The sequence below is a fragment of the Ambystoma mexicanum genome, chromosome 8, assembly GCF_040938575.1.
Source record: "Ambystoma mexicanum isolate Mex_15411 chromosome 8, UKY_AmexF1_1, whole genome shotgun sequence".
NCBI classification, from domain to species: Eukaryota; Metazoa; Chordata; class Amphibia; order Caudata; family Ambystomatidae; genus Ambystoma; species Ambystoma mexicanum.
Genome location: NC_090929.1, coordinates 1,191,439,543 through 1,191,466,120, shown reverse-complemented (window position 1 = coordinate 1,191,466,120; position 26,578 = coordinate 1,191,439,543). Strand labels below are relative to the sequence as shown.

The 26,578-nt window shown below is 45.8% G+C and overlaps 1 protein-coding gene across 2 annotated transcripts in view; it reads left to right on the top strand.

Annotated features, from left to right (window-relative positions):
• Nucleotides 1-26,578, top strand: part of PTEN (phosphatase and tensin homolog) — a 791,199-nt gene that overhangs the window by 446,374 nt on the left and 318,247 nt on the right. For both annotated transcript variants that reach the window (XM_069611282.1, XM_069611283.1), the window contains exon 6: nucleotides 995-1,136. In XM_069611282.1, coding sequence (XP_069467383.1) covers nucleotides 995-1,136 — 142 coding nt within the window. The remainder of the gene's footprint in view (nucleotides 1-994; nucleotides 1,137-26,578) is intronic.

Genomic DNA, 26,578 nt, shown 5'->3' with positions numbered 1-26,578 from the left:
CCTCTGATGCTGTCACAATAGATGAAGACATGTTTTATTTGTTTGTGGAAACTCCTGTTCTACTGAAAATCATGGAGAATGGTTTCTTTACATTCTTAAAGTGTTAATATATCTGAATATATGATGTTTGCAATGACCTACAGTTTTTAACAATCCTACATTTTGATAGATGAACCACATTTTCAAAGACTTTTGATAAGTGCAGATACCTTCTTACTTTAAGAAAGGCATAGTATTCTACCATATGAGGATACCATTTCATTAACAATTCAAAAACCATTACCCTGGCATTCACTTTTATGGAGCATATTGTTTATTGGTTGCAATATTTAAGATGTTTTCCCATTTCCAATTTCACAAATCTCCCACACATGCATTGACTAGATTTTCGGACTGGTTGCAACTTTAGGATCAGCGTTTTGTGACTAGCATATGCAGGTTGGCACGGTGAACCCTATAGGGGGATGCAAATGCATGGTATCTGCTTGGCTTGCAACTTGATTTGGAATTTTTCGAAACAGTTCTCTGCTCCAGGTAATGGTCTGTTCAGACAGGCATTGTGAATTAATGGGGTCTTTGTAAAGGTAGCCTTCAGTTTTATTTTTGTACTGTAACCAAACTATTTAGATTTTGTCATACATTGCATGCTGTTTAAACGTAAACTTGAACACCTTTAACTTTTCAGACTACTCTCTTCCTTTCTGTGCAATATTTTCTTTCCTCAAGAACTACTATAGTTTAACTGGGGCAGTTGCATGTTGCAGCTGATTCTTTAAGTTGATGATTTTGTGCCTTTAACAAAGTAGCCATCAGGAGCAGCTGCTTTGGGAACTAGGTTAAACATGCGGTCACAATTTCTTTTTTTCAAAATTGAACTTTTATCCGCAAAAGTCCTCAATTGATGTATATGCAAAATCATGGATAAAAGTTTTGAATGTTTTCACTTTTGACCTTTAAGAGTAAACAAAGTGTCATTTTTTTTTCTTCTCTATAGGGAGTAACTATACCTAGTCAAAGGCGTTATGTCTTCTACTATAGCTATCTGTTGAAGAAAAACTTGGATTACAGACCCGTGGCACTACTTTTTCACAAGATTGTTTTTGAAACAATTCCAATGTTCAGCAGTGGAACAAGTAGTAAGTGCTTTTCATCCTTTCCTATTTATGAATTGCTCCAATTTTCTTGACAAACACATCTGCAATAGAAAAATATATTATGATTTGAACAACCTTACCCCTTCACTTTCACAATTGTCCCCGTTACTCTAGAGCATGGGCCTACATACTTTGACTCTTGCAGATATTTTAGACTATAACTCCCATCAGCCCTTCCCAGGATAGTCCAAGATGTGACCATGGGTGTTAAAGCCCAAAACCTCTGGAGATCCACAGGTTGCGAAGGATCATTGTAGTTCTAGTTAATCTATCCATCCTATCTAATCTATCCTTTGTATCCCTTCCAATCTATTCATCCCTTCTAATTTGTTGTGGCAATCAAAATGTCAGGACCAACCAGTCCACCTGCAAAATGTTGCAGGTGTAGTAACTGCAGACATTTTGATATGAGATTTTACTGGGAAGCTTTTTTTCCTATTCTCTCAATTACTCTGTGATGGGGTGATTTTAAAAGCAATAGATGAAAGCAAAGCATTGCCAAATAATGGACAATATAGATAGACTGATTAATGTTTCCTAAATTTGTAGAGCCCAACTGACACCAAAACAAAGACACCTTTATCGTATGGGCTGATTTGGAGGGAAATGGATTGAACTGTTGGAGCACTGTAGAACATGAGCTGTGTAGACCGCAAGCTTGGAATGCCCCAGGAGCGCTCTGCACATACAAACAAGTTCTTCAGCCAGTGTTCCCAATGTGGCCATCCAAGGTTGGTGAAGCAATACACCCCTGGCTTTGCATGGTTTATTGGGTATGCGAAGCTGAGGAACAGAACTGCCAGAACAGAACTGCCAAACTGAAACCGTGTTTCCCTTTGACAGTTCAAGCCAGCCGAGGAGTGCTCCCTCTGCCTCATAAAGCAGCTGAGTGAGTACTCAGTTTACACTGAGCTGACTCCTTTATTATGGGCGACTGTGCCTGTGGGTCATCGCAACATTGCCCATTATGGATAAGCTGCCACTGGTACACCGTCAAGGAATGTATGCACAGGGTCAGTGTGGCTGGAGATTAAATACTTTTGGCTTTGAAGTCATGTACACGAACTGCACCGTTGGTAATGATGATTTTGAACACATTAAGGGAACCATAGACGGGTAGCTCAGCAGTTTGAGTGACTGTTGCTAAGATGTTACATGTATTTAAAACTGGCTGCAAATCTTATGACTTTTTGCAATTCCTTATAATAAACAAGTACTATAAAATGGCTTCGGCCAGGAGATGGGTTTGTCTGGTAGCTTGCTTATATTCAGGGTGAGGGTGGGGGAATTTGTGCCCTCATAGTGACAACCAAAAGTTGACACCCATGAACCCACAGTTTAATTTCCTAATAACTGCTGTCAGCGTAATAAAAACATTTGTGATTAAGCAGTGAGACAAGCATAGAACCGCTTTAGAAATATATCCTGTGAAAAAACACAAAACAAGGGTGTTAAGTGAGATTTTCATAGCAATGATAAATCTACCTGACATACTCATAGAATCTTTTACTCTTTTTATGGGTGTCATTTTTAAGACTCCCCATACTATCTTTTGAAAGTTATCCTCTGACAACTTTTTGGCAATACGTTTCTATTGTTGCTGAGCTGCCCTTGGGGGCTCCCCTTTTAACTTTAACTGGCTAACCTTGTGAGAACTACAGTTCCCAAGGGTAGAAAGGATCTTTGGATCCCTTTTACATTTTACTAAGTGAGACCAGCACCCCCACCTTATGTGGAGTGCTGGGGAGATACTGAGTATCCCCTTTCTCATTTTAAATGTAAAATTTGTTAAAAGGACAAACTTACCTTTTAATGGCTGGTGGCAGTGAACCTTTGTATTCGGTGCACCTTTACCGCGGGCTGTCTGCACAGCCCGGCCAAGGCACCTATGGGTGCCCATTTTACCGAAATGGTCCCCGTCGTCTTTTTCTTGCCATTTTAGCGTCTCTTGTCCTTTCTTGTTCCTTCCCTTGAGCTCCAGGGTGGGAAATTCCTTTGTGTGATTTGTATCTTCGGCGGGAGACCTGTGGATCACTGCCCAGGCTCCAGAGTGTCTTTGAAAGCAGAAAGCAATGGAGGAGTCCAAAACTCTGCAGTCCTTTGTCGTCCAGCCTGCCTGTGAGATTCCAGTTCAAACTGGGCAGCTGGCTGTCCTGAAAGGATTGCCAACCCCCCATGTTTGAATGTTGCAATTGCAATTCGAATGGATTGTGTCCTCCCACGTATTCCTCATCTTAGATATAGCCTTACATGCAGCTTTGCTGCTTCGGAAAAAATAATTCTCCACCAGAGGGCGCTCTGCTCGAATCTGCGGCATCGATGTCCCTCAGCAGTATCTGTGGAGTGTCGACGTCATCTGCTGTATAAATGGCTCAAGCCACGCCCGTTCACCTCGGTTCTGTTTTTCCGATAGCTTTTGCTTCGTATCAAGAAAACGGCGCTTCAGTTCTCGTGAAAATGTCTTCGTCATCGATCCCTTCCATGCCCAAAACTGGCTTAAAAAAATGTCAGAAATGCAGGAAGATGATGTCGTTAACAGATCCCTATCGAAATTGCCTCTGGTGCTTGGGTCCCGACCATCGGATAGATGCAGTTCCTGTCAGTCGATGACTAATAAAGCTATAATGGAACGAAGAGGTAAACTGGCGGTGGGGGAGGAGTCCTCAAAGTCTTTTTCGAGAAGAAATAAAGGCTCGGCTGAGTCTAGTGAAAGATGTGTCCAATCGAAGAAATCAAGGTCGAGGAGTAGATCTAGGAAGTCTTCTTCAAAAAAGTCGAAGAAAAGGTGACACCAGTCTCCCGCTTCCTCTTCTTCAACGTATTCAGAAGAGGTTATCACCTGCCCTTCTAAATATGATTCCCTGAAGAAGTGGGAGGCATTCAGAGCCTCGATGTTAATCTTTGAGAATGCGGCCCAGACCCCCTCAAAGAAGTCTAGTGAAGGCCATGTCCCTGCTCATACTAAGTGACAGGGGAAGATCTGAGACAAAAAGATCAGATGAAAAATCGTCGAGGGCGTCTTTGAGGGGATCATCCCTGACGCCTCACAATAAACGCCTACCAGTGCAAAAACCAGAGGCAATACTCGAAAAATGGCGCAAGATACTCATCCGCCATTAAAATCTTCATTGAAGGCTGCCTCTTTCGAAGATGTCGGAGTCCAAGGTGTCGACAGGCCACTCGAAGACTCTTAAGTCGAGTACTCCTTCAATGGTGTCGAGGGTTACTTTGGCGGCGTCGATAGCTCCTTCGACGATATCGAAGCCGTTACCGATAACATCGACGCCCTTGTCGACGTCTACGTTGATTCCTATTACTAAATTCACTTCTGTGTCGAAGGCAAAGTCTATGCCACCGGAGAAGATTTTTCATCTGGAAAATAGACCGGATTTTTTCAAATCCATGTCCTCCATTTATGAGGAAAGATCCTCCGAGGAGGAGGATGTTTCACCGGCTGGTGTAAAGTTTGGAACAAGGGAAGTTCCTGAGGAGTTGATTGACCCTAAATCAAAAATGGCAGACCTATGAGTGCCTGCAGATAGCAAGTGGTCTGGACACACCTCCAGAGTATGAGTTTGAAAAACCTGACCCTGCTGATCATGCAGATGCAGGGTATAGGAGATTAATGAGTAGAGTAACAGAATTTATGGGATGGAACAGAAATTCCCCTATTTACCAAGAGGATTACATGACGGACATCCTTTGGGGGGGGGGGACCACAACAAGACCCCATACTTCCTTTTCACATAGCTTTGCAAAGGAAGGTGATGACTGCATGGGAAAACGAAATTCACATCTAAATACAGGCCCTCTTCCTCAGACCCTGAATATTTTGAAGGAAACATCCATCACCTGAAAGTCTAGTGGTTCAAGCGACCATGTCTACTAGGAATGCAGCATACCCTACAATTCCCCCAGAAAGGGATGATAAAAAAATTGACGCATGGTCCCGTAAGATTTTTTCTTCGGGTAGCATGGCATTGAAATCTACTAATGTAACTTGCTCCCTTGCAAGATTTACATACACCCTGTGGGACTGTATGACAGCGGCAGCTGAGCATATCCCTGATGGTGAGGAACGGGAAGGTTTCCTAGCCATAGCAAAGGATGGAAAGGAGGCTATGAGGGAATGCCTCCAATCAGGTTTGGACACTGCTGACAGTATCAGTAGGTCCATGTCATCTAATACTGTGCTACGTAGATTCGCGTGGCTGAGAAAGTCAGGTTTTGCACCGGATCTGCAGACCAGACTGCTCAGTATGCCATTTGACGTCTTGAGGTTGTTCGGCAGCAAGGCGGATGACAGTTTGGAGAAGCAGCAGACCTCTAAAGTGGCAGCAAAGTCACTTAGTGCAGCAATACGACAACCCCAACAATGCCCCTACACAGGCTCATCTTCCTGGAGGGGATGTCCCTTTCGATTATATTCCTCATTTGGAAAAGGAATGGGACAGGACAGTCAAAGAGGACAAAGGAAATTTCCTCGGGGTGAGGAAAAGGTGCTAGATCTGCCCCAGCTGCGGCAACTGTCCCATCAGCCGCTACTGCAGCTGCCGCAAAGTCACTCTGAGGTTTTGACCCACAAGACCCCGGTGGGAGGCAGAATCTATCAGCATCTGGAAGAATGGCGGGGCATTACTTCAGATGCTTAGGCACTGGAAACAATATCCCAAGGTTACGAAGAAACCTCAGAATCACCCTCCGGGATACAACTCTGCCAAAGTTCCTGACCCGATCCTGTTGCAGGAAATTTTAACACTGCTAGAGAAAGGTACAATAGAACATGTACTTGTAGCGGAGAGGAACAATGGTTGGCACTCCCCATCCTTTCTCATCCCAAAGGAGGACGGAGGATTGAGACCCATCTTGGACTTAAGAAACTTTAACAAAGTTCCTCAGGAAGGACAAGTTCAAGATGGTTACCCTTTCTCAGATCCTTCAGGCTCTCCAACTCTAAGACCGGTTGGTATCATTGGACCTTCAGGATTCTTACTTTCATGTGCCAATCCATCTCAAGCTCAGACAGTACCTGAGGTTCGCGATTGGCAACTCTCACTATCCGTTTCAAGTTCTGCCATTCGGGTTGACCTCCGCCCCGAGCGCTTTCACCAAGCTGATGGCGGTAGTGGCAGCAAGTCTAAGGAGAGGAGGGAATTGACATTCACCCCTGCTTGGACGATTGGTTAATCAGGGCACGTTCTCCAGAACAAGCCCAGGAACATCTAAGCAAGACCTGCCACTTCCTACACAGACTGGGCTTCTCTCTGAATTTCAAGAAGTCAAATATGATACCATCACAGAAACTCCAATTTATTGGAGCAGTCCTGGATACTTTCTCGGGCAAAGCCTTGCCTCCCGAAGAGAGAGCTCACCATATTCTGCAGATGGTAACAAAGTTCCAAAATGTCCAGCATCTGCCGGCATTCAATTTTTTCTAAGGTCGCTTGGTTTTATGGCATCCTGCATTTTTCTGGTGCCAGAGGCCAGATTGAGCATACAGTGGGCCCTCAGGACTCAATGGTCCCAATTTTCAGGGGAAATATCAGATCTTTTGCAAGTTCCGACCAGAGTGGCACAGGATCTTCGATGGTGGGCTTTCAACGAACAAGGGAGAATCTTTTTGGCAACCATGGCCAAAGATAACGATAGTGACGGACGCCTCACTCACAGGGTGTGGAGCCCACACCAGCGATCTGACAAGCAGCGGTCGTTGGTCTCCATCGGAGTCCAAACTACACATCAACCTTTTGGAGCTGAGGGCAATCAGAATTGCACTGAAGGCCTTTCTGCTCTCTGTACTGGGAAAGAATGTCCTGATAATGGCGGACAACACGGTGGGCATGTACTAACTCAACAAGAGAGGTGGTGTAGGGTCACTACCACTGTGCAGAAAGGCAATGCAGCTCTGGTCCTGGGAAATACAGGAAGGAATCTCTCTAGCGGCAATTCACTTAGCCGGAGAGCAGAACACGACGGCGGACACTCTGAGCAGGCAGAGCACAGTATCCCACGAATGGGAACTAGCTCAGGAAGTCCTTCAAGAGATCTTTGCCCCTTTGGGGAACCCCTCAAGTGGATCTGTTCGCGACCGGTGCCAACCGGAAGTGCGAACTGTACTGCTCAAGGGAATTTCCCACAAGATGAGCTCTAGGAGACGTGTTTGTGGTGGACTGGGAATTTCCACTCCTGTACACGTTTCCTCCAGTCCCCGTGATTCTCAAGTAGGCAGGTTAATAAAGTTCGGGAAAGCCATCATCCTAATTGCCCCGGATTTGGCCAGGAGAACGTGGTACGTGTTCCACAAAGAAGAGGACCTTCTCTCGCGAGAGGAGGGTCTGATTCTCCATCTAGAGGTCAAGACACTCAGCCGTCATGCATGGTTTCTGAGAGGCTGAACAAGGATTGGGATCTTCCGGATGACTTAATGGAGATTTTGCTTTCTGCCAGAAGGCCAGCAACTAAATCTCTGTACCGGTGTCGTTGGAACAGGTTCAGTAACTGGTGCAGAGATAAGAATGTGGACCCTTTTTCAATGTAATATTCCTACAATATTGTCTTTTCTTTTACATTTGGCCAATTTGGGGCTCCATGTTGGCACGATAAAAGGTTATGTGGCTGCGCTATCTATTTTTAAGCGCTCCTCAGAGGAGGAATCTTATTTCAAGATACCTTTTTAATTGTACAGTTCTTAAAAGGGTTTACTAATGGATTTCCTCCAATACCCTTTAGTACCTGTGTGGGATCTAAATTTAGTGTTGACATTTCTCACATGTATTCCATTTGAGCCATTGCATTCTTGCCCGTTAAGGCTCCTTACTCTATAGACAATACTGCTGGTGGCAATTACTTCAGCACGCAGGGTCAGTGAGTTGCAGGTGCTTTCTAGCAAACCTCCTCACACCATCATTCACAAAGATAAAGTTGTCTTAAGGTCAAACCCTCTTTTCTACCGAAAATTATCTCAGATTTCCACATGTCACAAAAGATAACATTGCCTGCCTTTTATCCTCCCCCTCACGCATGTAAAGAGGAAGAAAGGTTGCACAAATTAGATCCTAAGAGGGCTCTTAGTTTCTATATATCGAGATGGCTAAATTTCATCAGTGTGCCCAACTTTTGAGGGATATACTGGCCATAAATTGGGGCTGGCAGTGACAAAATAAACATTGTTCAGATGGATAATTTTTGCTATAACTGAATGTTATAGATTGGCTGGGAAAGATCCTCCAGATGGGCTGAGAGCTTATTCAACCAGGGGCATGGCGACTTCAACGGCTCTTCAGAGAGGTGTCCTGGTACAAGATATTTGTGCAGCAGCCACTTGGTCACCCATGCACACATTTGTAAAGCACTACTCCCTAGATTTGACTTCTTCACAGGGGGGTTTCTTTGCAAAATCAGTACTTGATACTGTGCATGATTCATATTTCTGGTACTCCCTCCTCCAATTCAGACTGCTTTGGGAGCCTATCTAAGATGAGGAATACATGAGAGGACACAATCCATTAAAAGAAGTTACTTAACAACTGTAACATTCTTTCGACTGGATGTTCCTCCCACGTATTCCTCATCAACCCTCCCACCCTACCCCACAGTACAGTTTACGTGTTTTACACGCAAGGTTCCTTTAGAGCTTTTGGTCAAAGGGATACGCCTTACCTACTAATTATTGACTACAATATTTGAAAAAACAGAACTGAGGCCAACGGGCACGGCTCGAGCCATTTACACAGCGGATGACATTGACGCTCGACGGATACCGCCGAGGCACATCGAGGCTGCAGACTCGAGCAGGGCGCCCTCTGGTGGAGAATATTTTTTTCCGAAGCAGCAAAGCTGAAGTTAAGGATATATCTAAGATTAGGAATACGTGGGAGGAACATCCAGTCAAAAGAACGTTACAGTTAGTAAGTAACTTGTTCATCTGTTTGATTGGCTGGGTTCCTATATAAAAGTCTGATCCTGGGAGCTGAAGAGCTAGTAGACCACTGGAACCAAAACCGGGGAAGATGAAGAATTTGCGACAAACTATTTCGCTGACAAGATCCCGCTTGACGAGGAGTTCCGGCGGATGATAAGGTGGTGGGGCGTTCACTCCAACATCACCCGGAGCACAGGGTTTCAACCCCCTCCCCCTAATACTAGGAGATGGTCACCACAGACGCTTCCATGCATGGCTGGGGAGCCCACACCGGACGTCTGCACGCCAGAGTCCTGTGGCTGCCGAGGAGAACTATCTCCAACTAAATATCCTCGAGCTGCGGGCAGTGTTCTGGGCCCTGAAGTCATTCCTTCCGTCTCTGAAGGGCAAGGTGGTGAGTATCTTTAGACAACAACACCACCACCACAATGTTCTACATCATGAAGCAGGGGGGCACTTGATCCCCATCGCTCTCCAAAGAGGCGCAGGACTTGAGGCACTGGGCAGTAGGACAAGAGATGGTCCGCATTCCTCTTCACCAGGTGGGAGTCGAACACCATTTCAGCCTCACTCAGCAGGGAATTGTGTTCCTACCTCGAGTGGGAACTTTGGCAGGACCAGGTGGGCTGCATCTTCATCAAGTGGGGCAGGCCCCATATCGATCTGTTTGCAACAGCAGCAAACTCCAAATGCCAGAAGTTTGCCAGCAGATTGCACCAACCAAGAACCCTGTGGCCGCGTTCTCCTTCCTGTGGGAAGGCCTGTTCCTGTACATGTTTCCTCCGTTGCCTCATCAACACACTCTGGCAGTGCCAATGCAGAATGATTATCATCGCCCCGGTGTGGCCGAGGCAGATTTGGTACCCGGACCTTCTCAGCCTGTCGGTGTCACCTCTGGTCAAGCTGCCAGTGATTCCGGATCTTCTCACCAGAGAAGGAGGCGCAATCCTTCACCACGACCCAGGATCGCTGAAATGGAGGGCTTGGCTCCTCCAGCCCTAGAGTTTGGAGGATATTAGTTGCCTGTAGACTGTAGAGAGGTCCTCGCCAAGGCCAGAGTGTCTTCGACTTTGAAGTGCTACAGTCACAAGTGGAAGCGTTTTGCTATGTGGTGCCGGTATCAGAAGATTACCCCGTTGAGGGTCATAGCTCCGGCTTCCTTTGTGGCCATCACCCCTGCCAGGAGGGTAGGTGAGATCCAGGCCCTATCCTGCAAACGGCCATATCTGATTTTCCACAAATCGAGGGTGGTGCTGCGGACGCACCCCTCCTTCATGCCAAAGGTTCCGTCGGAATTCCACCTCAGTGAGCCTTTGGTGTTACCTGTGTCCCCCCCCCCCCTCCCCAAGCCTTTGTCACCGGCTGAAAGGGCCTTGCACTTGCTGGCCGTTGCTCATGCCTTGAAGTTCTACGTGACGCGCAAAGAGCTTTCGGAAGATGTCTCAACTGTTCGTGAATGTTGGTCCTGTGAACCATAGGAAGGCCTTGTCCAAGGCATCCACCTCAAGGTGGCTCTCCGGCTGCATCACACACTGTCATCGTTTGGCGAGCAAACCGCTGCCCGGCCATCAGAGAGCCCACTTCACCAGAGCGATCGCTGCAACAACGCGTTCCTGTCTGGTGTGCCCCTGCTGGACATCTGCAGGGCAGCTACGTAGAGGTCCACGCACACACACCTTCACGAGATTGTGTTCCGTCGACAGGAATTCCAGGGAGGAGTCCAGAATCAGCCAAGTGGTGCTATGCAGCCTGTTTGCTTGAGGTGAGCCTGTTCCAGAGGTAAGAGTTGATTATTTCTGTTGAGCCTTGCCGCCTCCCGTGTTTGTGTAATGTTGTACTGCTATGTATTTGTTATTCATGAGCATGTGAATCAATGCCAGACACCATGCTGGAGAAGGAACAAGGGCATGGATTCACATGCAAACCCACCCTCCGACTGCGGGCCTTCTTGGTCAATCTGACACTTTACATGCTTAACAAATCTGCAGATGGGTGCCAGAGGAGGGGCTTAAGGAGAGCCATCATTGGTTGGGGGTAGTATGACTCAAAGGGCAGTGATTGGTTTAGAGGAGAAATACAGTTTGTAAGTGACTGTTTTTTCTTTTACCAAGGATTCCCAGCCTGACGATGGGGAAAATTCATGAGCTTGTGAATCCATGCTGGAGAACAATAGTTACTTGTAAGTAACTTAAACCGGTTTACCAGACATTTGGTTGAAAAAAATTGGTCGACCAGACAAATGGTCGAACCAATTTGGTCGAAAACCAAATGGTCGAATTTTTTTTTTTTTTTTAACCCTTTTTTTTTTCTTTTTTTGGGGGGGTCCCCCCCCCCCCCAACCCCCTTTTTTTCTCTAAAAACCCCTTTTTTTTACAAAACGAAAACCCGAAAAATAAATATATAAATAAAAAAAAAATTCGACCATTTGGTTTTCGACCAAATTGCAGTCGACCAGTTTTCAGTCGACCAAATGACTGGACACCACTTAAACCAGTTAAACGAGTTTCTAACAACCCTCTAGCCGCTCTTAATTTTCAGTAAACTTAAAGTGAGCCCGTTGCTTTATGTTCTTGTTACAGGGCTGTGATCTGGGCTGCCAGGTTAGTTATCTGGAAATTCAATAGTTTGCGTTTCGTGACAGAGAGCTCAGTTTGACTCTAAGCACAACCATAGAGGCTTCCCATAAAGTTTCTAGCGAGACTTCACCATTATCTTTAGTTTTAAAATATTAGGAGATGTCCTTGGGTTATCTTCTCCAATAGGATAGGGTATTTTAAGTTGTTTATATCGTTTAAGTGCCAGATAATGGAATTAGGCGTCCTATCTCGGTTTAGGATAGTCAGGTCAGCCCATGGAGGACAAGGCTGCGGTGTTGTGCGACATAGGTGCGCAGGAGATGCTGCCTGTCGGTACGTGATATGTTGAGCCTACGTCCATGCATCTAGACCCTTAAAAACCGAGGATCGGAACCTCTTTGACAAAGCCCCCGTAGTACAAGACCACTGTGCTGTGCGACGCAGGTGTTCGGCGACCAAGGGGTCGGCACGCAGACAGCAACCATGCAGCACAGCCGTCTACAACAGTGACCACAAGGCAAGATGGGGGCGGGGCGGGGAACACAGCCATTACTGCGTCCTACGAAACTTCCATAAATTGCTTTTGCCTGTTGCTCATCTGTTAACCCTGTGTTCCTGATTGTCCCTCCCCACGCCCCCACCCACCTCCACTGTGCACCCTGTGTGGCTTGGCTCTGTGCAGTGTTTTCCTTCGGTTCTCCTCTCACACCCACTATGGTGCTCTCAATTTCCCCCATCTTCTTTAACTGCTTTTCCATTTCCTATCCTTCTCTTCTCACTAAGTCTGGAAGGAAGAAGCTTAAGAAGGATACCCTGGTCTCCAATCCTGGCCTTCCTATCGCTGACACCTATATCAGTGCCTCTTCCAGACAAACTCTCACTGAAATCTTTTGCCATTCCTTCACCCGACCTATGGCCCCTTCATATGGTCACACTTCTCTCTTTCTCTCTCTCTCTCTCCTTCCTCCTTCTCTCCCATTAATGGTTGCACCCGGTGGTAGGTTTGAGTGGCCCCTTTCCAGTCTTCCAGAGTCATCATTAATGTTGATCTAAATGGCAACATGATGGTCCAGCCCAATCTCCTTCTATTTAATAGGCACCTCCACCTCTTCATGAACTTTCTTCCTTCTCCTAATATTCCTTCGACCACTTCTCTGGCTACTCTGCCTCCTCCTCCTCCTCCTCCTGCTCCTCTGGCTCCCTTGCCATCCATTACATCTCTTGCTACCTTGCGGCCTCCTCCTTCCACCTCTCTGGTGCCTCTGCAACTTCCGTTGGGTGCTCCTCTCCTCTTCCCAATGTCTTTCAAAAGTCGCAACCTGCTCCACATGGCTACTTTCAACTCTCGCTCTGCTTCAAAACACTCCTGACATCTGCCACCTCCTTGAACTTCTGGACCTGGATGTTCTCGCTCTTACCGAGACATGGTTCAAGGCCAGCTCTGTCACAAGTGTTACCACACTCCTTCCTGAGTGTGCGAATGAGTACAAGATCCTCTCCGAGCCAGGTCCGGAGGCGGAGTGGCCCTGATTGTTCCTGAGTGGATCCCTGCATCCATCATCCCCACTCAGACCTACTCCTCCTTTGAATGCCTGTTCTGCAGGCTCTCCTCTCTCTGACTTTGGCCACCATCTACGTGCCATCTGCCCCGGTAACCCTCTTCCTCTCTGAATGCGCTGATCTTTCCTCCTCTCTCCTATCCTCCACCTCCCAGCTTCTCCTCCTTGGGATCTCAATATCCACCTGGACTCCCCAGTCTCTTCTGGGCTCTTTCACAACCTATGCAACTATTTCCCTCTCTATTCTACCCTCTGGTCCAACTCGTGCTGCCGGCCGCACCTTGGATGCTCTCATCTCTTCAGGTATCCCCCTCCAATCCTCACTACTCCTCTCTCCTGGACTGGCCACGTTCTTCTCTCTTCTCACCTGAAACTTCCTGTTCCTTTGTTATAGGCCCTTCCAGCAGTAACACCTTTCTTTGCGGTAATTTGAGCCATGAAGTGTCAGCAGCCACCTTTGCCTCCACCTTCTCCCCTCCATCTACTCCTGCGACTGACTCCCAAACTGACACAGCGTTTACAGCCTTCACCTCTCCATCTCTAACACTCTGGATATCCTGTTATGAGTATCTGCATGAAGCCTGCCACAAAGTGCAACTCCTGGTACGTCTCTGATTTGGCTGTTCTGAAATGCTAGTGCAGAGTAGCTGAGCAGAAGTGGGGAGCTTCTGTTGCACCCTCTGACACACTGGCCTGTAGACTGCTCCAAAGGCAATAAAGACTCTGTCTTCTCTAAGAAGAGTGTCCACATTCAAGCCTGCATCTCTGCGGCCGAACAACACGACAGAGCCTTTCAAAATCTGCAAGGAGCTGGCCAATCCTATTGCAGTGTCCTCCTCCTCTACACCCACCTAGGCCCCCTGCACGGTTCTGGCTTCTCATTTCACCACTAAAGCCCAGGATATCCTGTCCGCATTCTCCACCACCTCTTCTCTCTCCCCAATCCCTCTCATGCGTGTCTTGGTTGCCCCTCTCCTCCTCTCCTGTAACACCTGAGGATGTTTCCAGACCAGTCCAGTCGATGAAAGTCTAATCTAAACGGGATACCCCCTGCTCCTCTAGAACCATCAAGGACAACATTGGTTCTCTTGCTCTAGCCTTGACCAATTTCTGTAATCATTCCTTCGCCATTGGCACTGTCCCCTCTCTTCTCAAGCACTCCCTTGTGCACCACCTACTAAAAAAAGCCTTCTGCTGACTCCTCCATTCCGGAAAACTATTGCCCGATCTCTATTACTCTTTTCCTGGGCAAACTCCTGGAGAAGTTGGCTATCTCGAAGCAAACCATACACACTTAATCTGTTGCTTGCCTCCATGAACATCAGTCTGGCTTCAGAGCAGCCAGAGACCTAGAACCTGCACTCCTGAGCACCGGTGAAGATCTTCTCTCAAATCTCGACTCTAGCTCTCCCTCTGTCCTCATTCTCCTCGACCTTTCCTCTGCTTTTGACATGTTCCACCACAGCACTCGTCTCTGTGAGACTCATGGCATCACGGATCTGGCTTGGGCTTGTCTAACCTCCTTCCTCCTGGACCGACCCTCCCAGGTCCAATTTGGTTCCTTTCTCTCCACCACCTCGCTCTCTACATGTGGCGTTCCCCATGACTAACTTCTCCCCCTGGCTTTTCTTCTATCTGGCCCCCTTAGCCCTCCGGATCTCTACCTTTACCTCCAACTTTCAGTGTTATGCGGATGACCCGCATCTCTCCTTCAGGCTACCCTCAGCCTCCTCCTCGCTCATCCCTGACTGTCTATCTGCTATTCAGTTGTGGCGCGCCTCTAACAATCTCTGCCGCAACACCAGCAAGACAAAGATCCTTCTCATTGGAACCCCTGCTTCCACTTTCCCCTCTCTCACCCTCTGGTGAGGCAAAAAACCTTGCAGTGATCTTTGACTCCACACTCTCCTTCTCCACACATCAGACCTTGCCAGGAAGGCTTGCTTCCAGCTCTACCTCCTCAAAGGTAGTCTCCCTTTTCTCACCCTCCCCCAGAAGCTCACTGTCACTAGAACTCTGGTTCTCTCTAGACCGCACTATTGAAACAGCCTCTTTCTCTGCCTACCACTACTCTTCGCCCTCTTCAACTCATCCAGAACGGGACCGCAAGTCTTATCCTTGGCGTCAAACCCAGGGACCGCATCTCTCCATGCCTGAAATCCCTCCACTGGCCCCCGGTGGCTGCAAGGATTACGTTTAAGACCCTCTGCATCGTTCACACAGTTTTTTGGGACAGTGGACCTTACTACCTTCAACTCTCCCCAAGTACCTTCCTCCTAGAGCCCTTCGCTCATCTGCCTCGAACTCTCGGCAGGTAAGTCGCTTCTTCAAGCAGAGATTGGGGGAAGAACTCTCTCCTCTGCAGGTACCTCCCTTTGGAATGGCCTATCTGCCTCTCTCTGCCGTGAGCTGGACCACCTTAAGTTTCAGAAACTCCTCAAGACCCACTTCTTTCCTTTCTCTCTCCCTCTACCCTGCTAGCCTTCCCTTGCTCCTGCTCAGTCTGCTGACTGGCTGCATGGTTGTCCTCTGAGTCTTTGTTATGATCCCAGTAAAAGAGCACAGTTCCCATTAAGGCATACAAGGGAAACAAGGAACTTCATTTCAGTCAGTGGGTCAGCAGAGGCTACGAGCCTGGCACAAATGGCATTTGTCTCATTCATTGCATTGTACCCATAGGCTCTCATAGTGCTTACATTGGTTTTCATACACTCAACATGGCTGCTGCCAAGTCCATTGTTCACTTACAGCACATACTATAACTATTGCAGAGGGAGCTAATTAAGCCCCACCTCCGCTGGAGCGCTCGCTTCGAGTTTTCTCCACTGACAGCAGGTAACACTACCAGCGTTCTCCTGACAGATCCTGTTAAAGAAAAGAAAGTTCAGAGACATTAGTTTCCACAGAAAATCAACAGAATTCCATTGTTTTTGAAAAGACTTACAGAACTGAAGTGTTTCTGAAGTGTATTCAGTCAGCTGTTTATTTCGTAGCCTCCGCATCTTCTGTCAGAAGTTCCTTCAGAGCCGCAGCATCTTGTTCGCAGCAGTCTTCATTCGCGGTCGCAGTACCTTCATTCAGAGGTTTCCTCAGCAGACTCTGCATCGTCCAAAGGTATTTAATCTACGGCTTTCCGAAAACCTGCAAAGCAAAAGGTATTTCAATAATGAATGAACTTATAGAAATAAGAAAGGTTTTACATATGTTGCTTACCTGAAGTTTCAGCAAGTTTTCTCCGCTTAGTATTTACCGTGCTCGTCCCTGAAGGCTGCAATTACTCCGTTAAGACGAACTTTGTTAAACGTTACTTCAAACCGAGTATAGTCACAGCCATTCTGCAGCCGTTAACCTTTCCAAGAACCTTCAAGATAAAAGGGAAAATATTAGAAATAGAGATCTGTCCAACGTAGGGACTCCTCAGAATCGAACAAACTATAATATTTTTTCCCCCAATACTTACCCAAGATAACTCTAGAAAAGCAAGGACATTATTCAGACAAGAATCTTTTGAACACTGCAGCCTTTCAAGTTAAAGGTTTTATTACCAACTCGCCCCTGTAGAATACAGGATGGAGAGCTCCACAAAACATAAACACAGGTGAGGGGGAGGGATTATCAAAGGCGCACTACTACAAAGTTTTTCCCAGCAAAATAGAAATAACAGTAGTTCTATTGTTGTTGTTGTCGTTTTCACAGAAAAAGAATCCTGAAAGTGCCCAAATAACAGATCCTCTGGCTGAGAAGGCATTACGCTCCCGAGGAGCCCAGGTAAGCGTTAGTCTTACAAGACACCAACCCACCTCCTGACCAAGTCCCCCTGCACTTGCCACCTGGACTTTCTTGCATTACCGGGATGGGATTGCCCCTTGGAGTCCCAGCCTCCCAACACTTGCTCAGGGCCCTGCTGCTCTAGGTGCACTTCTCCCTGTACCCTCTCCTGATCTCAATGACACATGACCTAGTAAGATCATGGTCTTGTCCTCCCTCTGTTTTGCCCTCCCTTGCATTGTTGCACCTTGAAACACTTTTGTATAGGTGCATAATAAACAACAAATCAATCCATCAATAAGGGCATAGTCTGAGTGAACTTTGTTCCCGATAGTCGCTCCCTGTATAGAGTCCATAGTGAGGAGGGAAGAAAACATGTTGATCCTGCAGTAGCTCTGATGGACATGGGAATCAAACATGATCTTTGTCAGTCAGGTGCAGAGGTCTTCAGACAACGACCAATCCCAAGTCCTGTATGCCCTGGGCAAGATTCTGTGAGGAGTCTGTGAGATTTGATGGGGCAGTGGAAGAATGATCACTGACCAGGGCCAGTGGTAAAACCTTTCCCAAGAACAATTCTCCCTTCGCAAACTGTGCTATTATTGGGAAAAGATAGTCGGAGAAAGCAAGATTTTTCTTCATTGGTGCCATAGACCGAGAAAAGGGTAATGAGTTTGCCTGCAAAGTCTCCCGAAAGCTCAATGTATCTCCCCTCAGTATTTTGGAGTATGTTTTTTTTTGGTAAAGGCTATCTTGGCGCTAACCAAAATCGATATGCCTCTGCTTGCAACTTGCTATGGTGAAGAATTGCACTGGGAATTTACACGAGCAGAGGCACCATTTGTCTGTTTTCTGTTGGTGGGTTTCCTGCAGCAGGACAATGACAACATCTTGGTGGGGACAGACTGTGCAAGGGCACTTTACTCTTAAAGGAGTTGTTCAGCCCCTGAACGTTGAGAGATAGTTTTAAGAGCCATGGGTGTAAATGAATTGTTGGCATCTATATTTGGGACCCATAATCGTGGTATTATGACGTGATCTAGTATTGTTTGTACTATTCTCACATTTCTAACATTCCCACTCCCAAACGAAAAGGAGTGCAACTCATGAGAGATGTAGGCCAACTCTGAGGGGGATTTGTTAATTAACTGATGTTGAAGTTTTTCAGTCTCCAATTGGTTTCGTAAATTACAGGGAAGGCGTGTTTTTCTCAGGGTTATCGCAGAAGGATTTAACAATATTGTGGGATTAGTGGTCCAACAGCCGAAGACACCACTAGGTTGGGCACAGTAAACAGCGTGTTTCAATCCGGTTCCGCTTCTTGGCGAGCCTCCTGGGCTCTTGATTGAGTTTGTTTTCTCTGTTCCTGTCTGCTTGCATGTCCAGCTCGGGTGGAGCGATGACGTGGAGGGGGATGTGGTGTCTCCATCAATGTAGAAGTCTGTCTGAAGTATAGAGGAGGCTTCTTCCATGGAGGATGCTTGTTCATTATGATCAAAAAGGAGCTAAAATGGTAAGGCCCTCCTGTAAGGGATAGAATGTAGTTGGAGCTAGTCATCGGTCTCCTAGCACACCACTTTTGTAGGGTGACCTGCACTAGGTCCTGGAAGAGACAGAAGCTTAGTCCCTCTTAAGTCTTGGCTTGCTCGTTGATTTTCTTTCATATGAAAGAAATTTACTTTTTTTAGGTCATCGGGCAAAAAGCCATTCTTCTTTTGGTATTGGGAATATACCCGGTGTGAGATCCAGTGTCTGTATCATATCAGCGTCGCTCTGCAACGCCAGGATTTCCCTGAACAGATGCTATACATAGTTCTCAAGACACGCATCAGTGATGGTCTGTGAGATTCCTCAGAGCCATACTTTATTGCACCTCAACGTATTTGCCCCATCCTCAATTTTAGTGAGCATTAGTGTTTGACGTTCTTCAATTGCCAGTAGGTGTTCTACACTTGCCTGAATATTGGTCACCTTCATGAGAGAAGATTAAATCACATCCACGTTGCTTCCCCAGTGCCTCTACATTTTTATTGAGGTCGCCGACCACTCGTTGGAATTCGGCTTTGCAATCTGATATATCTCGTTTCAATTCTAGTAGCATATCTTTTTTTCGGGGCCTTATAGGAGGGAGGCAATGTCAGATTTAGTGGTTGGGGAATGAGCTTTCTGTGTTTTGAGGCATATTGACTGAGACTGGAGAAGGCATTTTGTTTTGGTCCGATGCTGTCCGAAGATCATTGATGTGAGATGGTTCCATTCTTCGGGTTTACCAGAGGCCGTGACCCTGTTGTTGTGAGTATTCATAGCATGTGAAAGGGGGAGTGCCCAGATTCCTGACAAGTGTTATGCAGTGTTCTTGTTACCCAGGAGCAGGTTGGGGCTAGCAACAAGGACACAGGGTGTGTTTCTCCTGCAGCTGACTCCCCCTCTTTCTCGGGTGATCACTGGAGCGTTCCCTCATGTATTCCTAGGCGTGCATCCCGGTCGGTGAGAGAGCTAACCTGTTCCAAGGATGTCTTTGAAGGGCATGTTGCTCATTGGCCCTTTCAATTGACCATGGCTTTGGATTGATTTAGTATAGAGGTACGCTCAGCCCAGGGTCACGAGCAGCGTCCTCCTAGCACCTGGCTACTGCTGTACATGCTCAATTAGGGCTGGGTTTCGATGCTGAAGTGTTGGTAGTATGGGGGTTGCACCAGTCATTTTGGAGAGTCGTGGGATTGCAGGTGCCCCCGCCCCTCAGGCCCATAGGAACAGCACCTCACTTTCACTTAAAATAGGACTGCAGTCGCTCGGTCCTCGATCAGGGTACTCTCGGGAAGCTCTGCTCCGACCACCGGTTGCAATATCCGCGCCCTCAACCTCTGAGCAGTTGGCCTCGAGCAACGCTCTGGTGCCGTGTCCACAGCTCTATGCGGGTAACAGAGATTCGATCACCATCTTGAAAGCTGCAGTCTCCGTCTTGCAGGCCGCCTCATGTGGTCCCAGGCAGATTGGTTGCCAAGACCCGCCATGTCTAGGCCCCCCGCCAGAATCAGCCTCGGGCGAAGGGGGGGTGCAGGTCCATAGTGTTAAGGACCGCCATTGTAGGCCCAGGTTAAGAGGTGAAAAGAGTTAATCTTCCCAGTCTTGCCGAGCTAGAAGGGAGAGCGACTACATGGTTCGCCTGCCAGACCACGCCCCTGGGTTGCAATATTAAGGAGGCAATCCTTCATATTATCAAAGAGAATCGGGGCTCTAATCTGTTCAACCGTTAAAATTGCCACCTAAAATAACCACTGTCGACCAAAATTACTAATGGTAGTGATAAGGTCATGTAAAGAGGATTTGGAGCCATCAATGCTTCAATTATAAAAAATAATAAGGATTATTTTATTTGAAGTGTCAGTGTATTATATTCAGAAGGAATATGTGTTAATTCCACTTGAAGGGAGGATTTTTATAATTGTAACCAATTCCTCTGAAAATCTGCCATACTTTTTGGACCATGTAGCAGTCATTTGTTGTGCAGTGAAACCATCCAGATGTAACTTCTAAATAGCCCAATTTGCCTAAAGCAGTGTTGCATCATATTTACTAAACTTGTTTCACAACTCAGCATTATCCAGCTTGTTCCTATAACCAGCAATATTTTCATCACAGAAAAGTCTGATACGGGTGTGGAAGGGATTTATCATCGTTACTCAAAACCGTGATATGGTCAGCTACTGTTTGGGCATAATTTGAAGTGTCTACAGCATTCCCTGACTCAAAAGGTTCAGCTGAGCTAGAGGTTGCAATGTTAGTGACCTGAAGTTAATGTAATTCATCATGAGTTGATAACATCTCATAACGATTTCCAGTCAGAATCGATACCTGTGCACCGGATGAGAGACTAATTAAGGTGGTTATCCCTTATGCAAAAAAAGGGTATGAACAATAACGCAATCCTATTTGGTTTGTTGGTTGTAATCATCGGAGATCCCTTTTGGTGAATACTTAGATTTTATGCCATGATGGCTATCGGAAATCATCCCCTGTGCACCAGCTGAGTAAGCCAGGTTTGGATGATTATCTCTTACCAGAGGATATATTTATAGTAGAACAGTTTGACATTGACTAAAGGTGCTGATTGTTACTGGCTGGCAGTAAATTTAGTTGAAAGTTAGTATTTGTGCAAGTAGATGTCGTAATATGCCACCTAGAGGGATAGAAATAGGACAGGAGGACCAGCCTACTTTACTCTTGGCCTATAGGCATAGCCAAATTAATTTAGAAGATGGGTCAAAAAACTAGGATATGAAAATGTGACCATAATCTACCTGAAATAGTTTAGCAGTCTGCACATGAATTAGGGTTTGGGAGGGTATCTTGCGCTCAAGACCATGGATTTAAGGAGTTCATCAATATTAGATGGTATCAATCCAAAGAATTCAATAATGGGATAAGTAATATTTATTCTTCAAAGATGGAAACAGCTGACACGTGTTTTGACCTCCTGGTCGTTGTCAAGTCTGTGACAATATTTGCGTAAACAAACATAATTGTACAGAAGTTATAATGGAACAATACAAACCAAATGGTAGTAGTTATTAAACTCATGATAAAAAAAATAATAGAATGAAGTTCAAAAGGTCATCATTGTTACATTAATAAAAACCATACCATTTTGTGTCACAGGTCGGGTCAGGGATGGAGAGATGTCTAATTAAGACAAGTTGATTTTGAAGAAATGGTGAGAACACAAAAATGAGAGCCCATATAAATACTCAAATGAAAAACTGAGAACCCATAAATAGGTCACACAACTTTTGAAATAATTCCAAAATCACTATTGTAAGGTCACCGTTACCCATAAGCCAATTTGAAACACCATAGAACACACACTGTGCTTCTAGCATATGTGCAGCAAAGTGTAGGACTCTGAGTAAGTCTTGTGTAACAAAAGATTGATACCACTTCATTAATTTCCAGACATGTGAAACCGTACAGCCATGCCCACCTGAAGCCAGTGGAAGTATACATTAGTGTCACTTAAGCTTATTAGTACCTGTCTAGTAAGATAGTGTCTAATGGACTGGTATTTCTGTGATTTTAATTTGTAAGGTGTTATAAAAATTAGTTAGGCGTGCATATATGGTAAATAAGACCCAATATGGTAGCAATAAATAATGCTCACCCTCAAACGTTTTCCAAAGATCATAAAACCCTTTTGAAAGGGCCAACAAAGTCGTACTATCGATGCCAATGCACTAGTTCCAGTAGTTGTGACTACTCAGTTTCTGATTCATAAGACTCTAAGGGAAATTCAAAAAATACATGTTTCAGAAAAACACATGTTATAAATTGGTTTGAGCACTCAAATTACAAATGCCCAGATAAGATAAGGTTCTTACCTTTCAGCCTTAAACGTTGCAATCATATATAGATGACAAATGCTATTTGTAGTACGCCTCAATTGAGGTCAACACTACCGGTTGTTGCGTGATCGCATGTCCTATATAAAAAGAGATATATGGATGGTTTTTAGAATTATCACTACTGTAAGTAATCCCACAATTATAATTCCAGTTTAGCAGTCTTTCCTAGTCTAGAGATGCTTGTGGTAATTAAATATCTTTGGGGATTAATAGGGAGGCCCATTACTTGAGTATTTTCCCAATGTACTGATTTGGTTAAAAGGGAAACCGTGGTTTCAAATTGAGCATAAGTAAGGGTATTTCAAGAACAACTCCCCCCTAAAGGAGCCGCGGCAGGGGTAAATTCAAAGAGTTCCTCAAAGATTTTGTTTCCAAATTGCTGGCAGAGCCATTGGACGCTAAACGGCGAGTTACTCAGAGGGATTTGGTGTTATTGATTTAACTACAGCTCTTATCCTAGCCAGTTGTCTTTTTTGACCGCATCTGGGATTTTGCCCAGTAGATTATTCTGCTTCACTGAATCATCCATCATATTTAGCCATGTAATATTCCTTAAAGAATCATCAATTATAGCTAGCATCTCCAGTAGTGTTTGCTTAAATGACTTGGAGGCTGAAAATCTCCAGAGCTGCATTATTGATTCTCCTCATCAGCCCTGAAACTTTTATTAAGGTCGGTCATGCTACTTAAGGTTAAAGAAGCAGGTGCCTTAAGCACAGTGAACACCTATGGAATACCTGCCTCCTTGGACCCCTCTGGACTATTTAAATGCCTCTCCTGAGAGTTAGGCAGAGGGAATCCATTTGGACAAACTGGGTTTGATTCATTGGTAGAAGCACTTGTCAGTAGTTTTAGCCGACTGCTATCGCTGCAATCATAGAGGATATTTTGGCAAATGAGTTGGAGGCCAGGTAAGAAATAGTACTGTCTTCAGCATGTATAGCACCCATGTGCAAAATAAGCCTTGCAGCACAAAGATTTTTTGCAAGCTCTTCTTCCACTAGCGTTGTTCTCTCCTCTCCTCTCTATTCTGCTAGAAGCGCCCTTCTGTTACGCATCTAAAGAACCCCTTCTTGATTATGAGCAGAAGCTCTTCCAACTTTTCTGTTTATTGCCCACCAGGCCCATTATTGGAGAGTAGCGCCCTGAGTTTCCCCAGTCTATGACAAAGTACACATTTTTGTGTGCAATATCAACAAATTACAAGAACCAAAAGATTTTCTTCACCATATAAGCAAGACAACTTCCCTGAAGAATTTGGGGGAATTTCTGTTCACTGTCCTCAATACCCATTCTAACAAACAGTACGAAACCCCATCCGAGTCAACTATTTTCAGGCATATGTAACAGGGTAATTACGCTTTCATAGGAGAGGTGCGGTCGGGGAATATCTCAGCCCCTCATGTACCATTTATGTGGTTACTGGTGCCACCCTTTGTTGCAAAATGCCTACCAGCACTTTTTCTAGACAGTGTTAATTTTTCCATTTCTGAACTTCAACTCCCACAAGGCACCTTGGAGCAACTGAGAAAACCCAAACAGGATTGAGGTGTACGGCATTAAGAAAAGCCAAGAATTGGGCTGGGAATTTCCCTGCCAAGCAGAACTGAGGCAAAACACGCGACGTGACAAATCCAGACAGCTACCATGCAAATGGAAGAGGCCCGCAGAAAACAAACTGAGTGAGGAGAGACTGCATGGGGGCAGAAGACAGAGAACCCCACCCCCCCCCCAAACCAAAATGACAACAAAACTCATCAACACCCGAGCAAAGACAAAGGAGCAGTCTGAGCCTCTGGCTACAACCACACTAGAGACTGTTTCAAAACTGTGCTGGAAAAGGGAGAGGGTTTTTTTTAATCCTCTCGCCTGTGTAATTCACCTTCTGGAGAAAGACAGGCACCAATTGATGCCGAGTCGGGTGAGCACTGCAGCCTATGGAAGGCGTAGGTGTAAATTGACCCAACAGGACCCCAGTATAAAAGGAGACAGAAGGAAAGGCAGAGTGGGTTGTTTGGGTGAGTTTAGGGGAGAATGAGGCAGACCAAAAGACCAGATGGAGGAAGGAATGGGAATTGCAGTGTGGGTGCAGATTACTCGGGCAGTGTACAAGGTGAGGTATTTGTGAGAGATGGTGATACCAGTTTGTGGGAGTGGAGCAGCGGATGAGTGTTAGGTGAGGGGAGTAGTGAGGGATGAGAGTTGGGAGTGAGCGTAATAGGTAGAGAGGGGAGTGGCACTGGGGGAGAGAGTAAGGAGGGATGCAGGAGTGGGCTGCTGGCATGAAGTGGGGCTGAGAATATTGAGTGTAGTGGGAGAGTGTGCAGGGCACCATTTACGTGTGTACAGGGTCAGGCGAGTGGTGTAGTTGTAGTAGTTAGGAACGACTAGTAGCATGGAATGATGACTAGTGTGGAATGATGAGTTTTAGTACTGTTACGAATAGGAATAGTAGTGTGGAACAAGGATTAATGTAGGAGGAGCAATAGTGTGGAACAAGGAGGATGAGTAGTGTGGGAGGAGGAGGGTAGCAGTTGTACTGCAGAGAGGGTAATTACACAGAATAATGGAGGCAGGTAGTAGGAGTGAGAGATCAGTGGGAAAGAGTAGTGACTCTGGGAGCTGAGGGAAGGGTGGAGTTGCACAGGGGAGAGTAGTGAGTGGAGGATAATCATCAGATGAGGAGAGGAACTCTGAACTTGACGCGAAGACTGATTGGGGCTTAAGTACCTTCAGGTTGTAACATCCTTTAGAAGTAACATTGTTGGAGTTGGGACCAGCCTAGGAAGTCTGAGGGAGCTTAGACAGATTAGCTGTTTACCTTTAGGCCCTCACTTGTAGAAACGTCAGATTTTAACATATGAGGGAGAAACATTCATTATATTCTAACCTGGGGAGTAGGGATCCCTGCGTTAGGGTGCAAAACTGACTCGGACGACAGCGTGATGGCCATTATCAAGCCCTCAAACAGACAAAGGGATGGCCATTATCGAGACCCACCAATTCCTTTCCAGCTGGTGCATTCCTTTGAAGAATCTACCTGTTATTAAACTGAAAGCTACCACTGATGACCAGAGCAGTTGATGACCTCATGCTGGAATTTATGTTCTTTGAAGAAAACCCTTGACTCTTCCTGGAGATTCAGCAATATATGAAGGTCATCTGACAAGCGTTCATGTTCGGCATTCCGCACCTAATTACTTGATCACCATCATGGAATTCTTCCCATATTAGACATTTTCATTATTGGGGGAGATGTTAATATTATTCACACTCTTGCCTTTGCTATCCCCAAACAAAAATGAGGCTATTGTGGATTATGCTGCAGGAGGAAGCGTGAAGAGCATTGTAAAAGATATCACTTAAATGCTACCTGAATACATACTTGTTAGACTTAACACTAACTAGACTGTTTTGATACCCTGCCAGATAAGGCCCCCAGAAGTATGGGCTCTTCATTTTACTAGAAGCTTTCAGAGCTCAAGGGTCCATATTGCCAAACATTGAAAGAATGTAAAAAGGCGCTGACGTCTGCCTGTTGATGTTTTTTGTTCAGAGTACTGCAATAATATTCCAAGACCAGATACTCAATGAATTTGAAGAGTATGCTATCTCTAATGGGGGGGTGCAGATAAATAATTATGTTGACACAGAACTATACTCTGGAGCCATTCAAGTGGTTTGTGCCTGACCTATCACTGAAGCATCATTTTAGGACGCATGTTGCGCGAGTGGCCCTTTTCAATTATTGGTCTACTCTTTCTGCTTTTGGATGCACATTCTTGCAGTTTCCCACAATATCTACTTGGAACGCGACACACTAGTTCTTCCACTTCTAGGATTGAATTTTGAAGGTGTCCAAACCTCAGTTCTAACTTTTTGCTTGCTCCGTTTGTTTTATTTTATTTTCTTCACCTCCCTTCGGTGCATCGCCTCCCCCGGCGCTTATCGGCTACAGGAGGATTCAGGAGATGTGCTTCCTGTGACCGCTCGTTCCCGTCCTCAGATCCCCCCTCCCCCTGCGATCTGTCTAGAGTGCCTGGGACCCTGACCACTGCACGGACTCGTGTGCAGTGCTCTCAGTCACTGGGCATTGAAGAATCGGTTGTCACGTTGGAGGGAGATCTTCCACGCTTCTCCTTCAGGACATTTTAAAGAGTTTGTCCCGAGGACCCCACATCAAGACAAGGTAGGCCCTCTG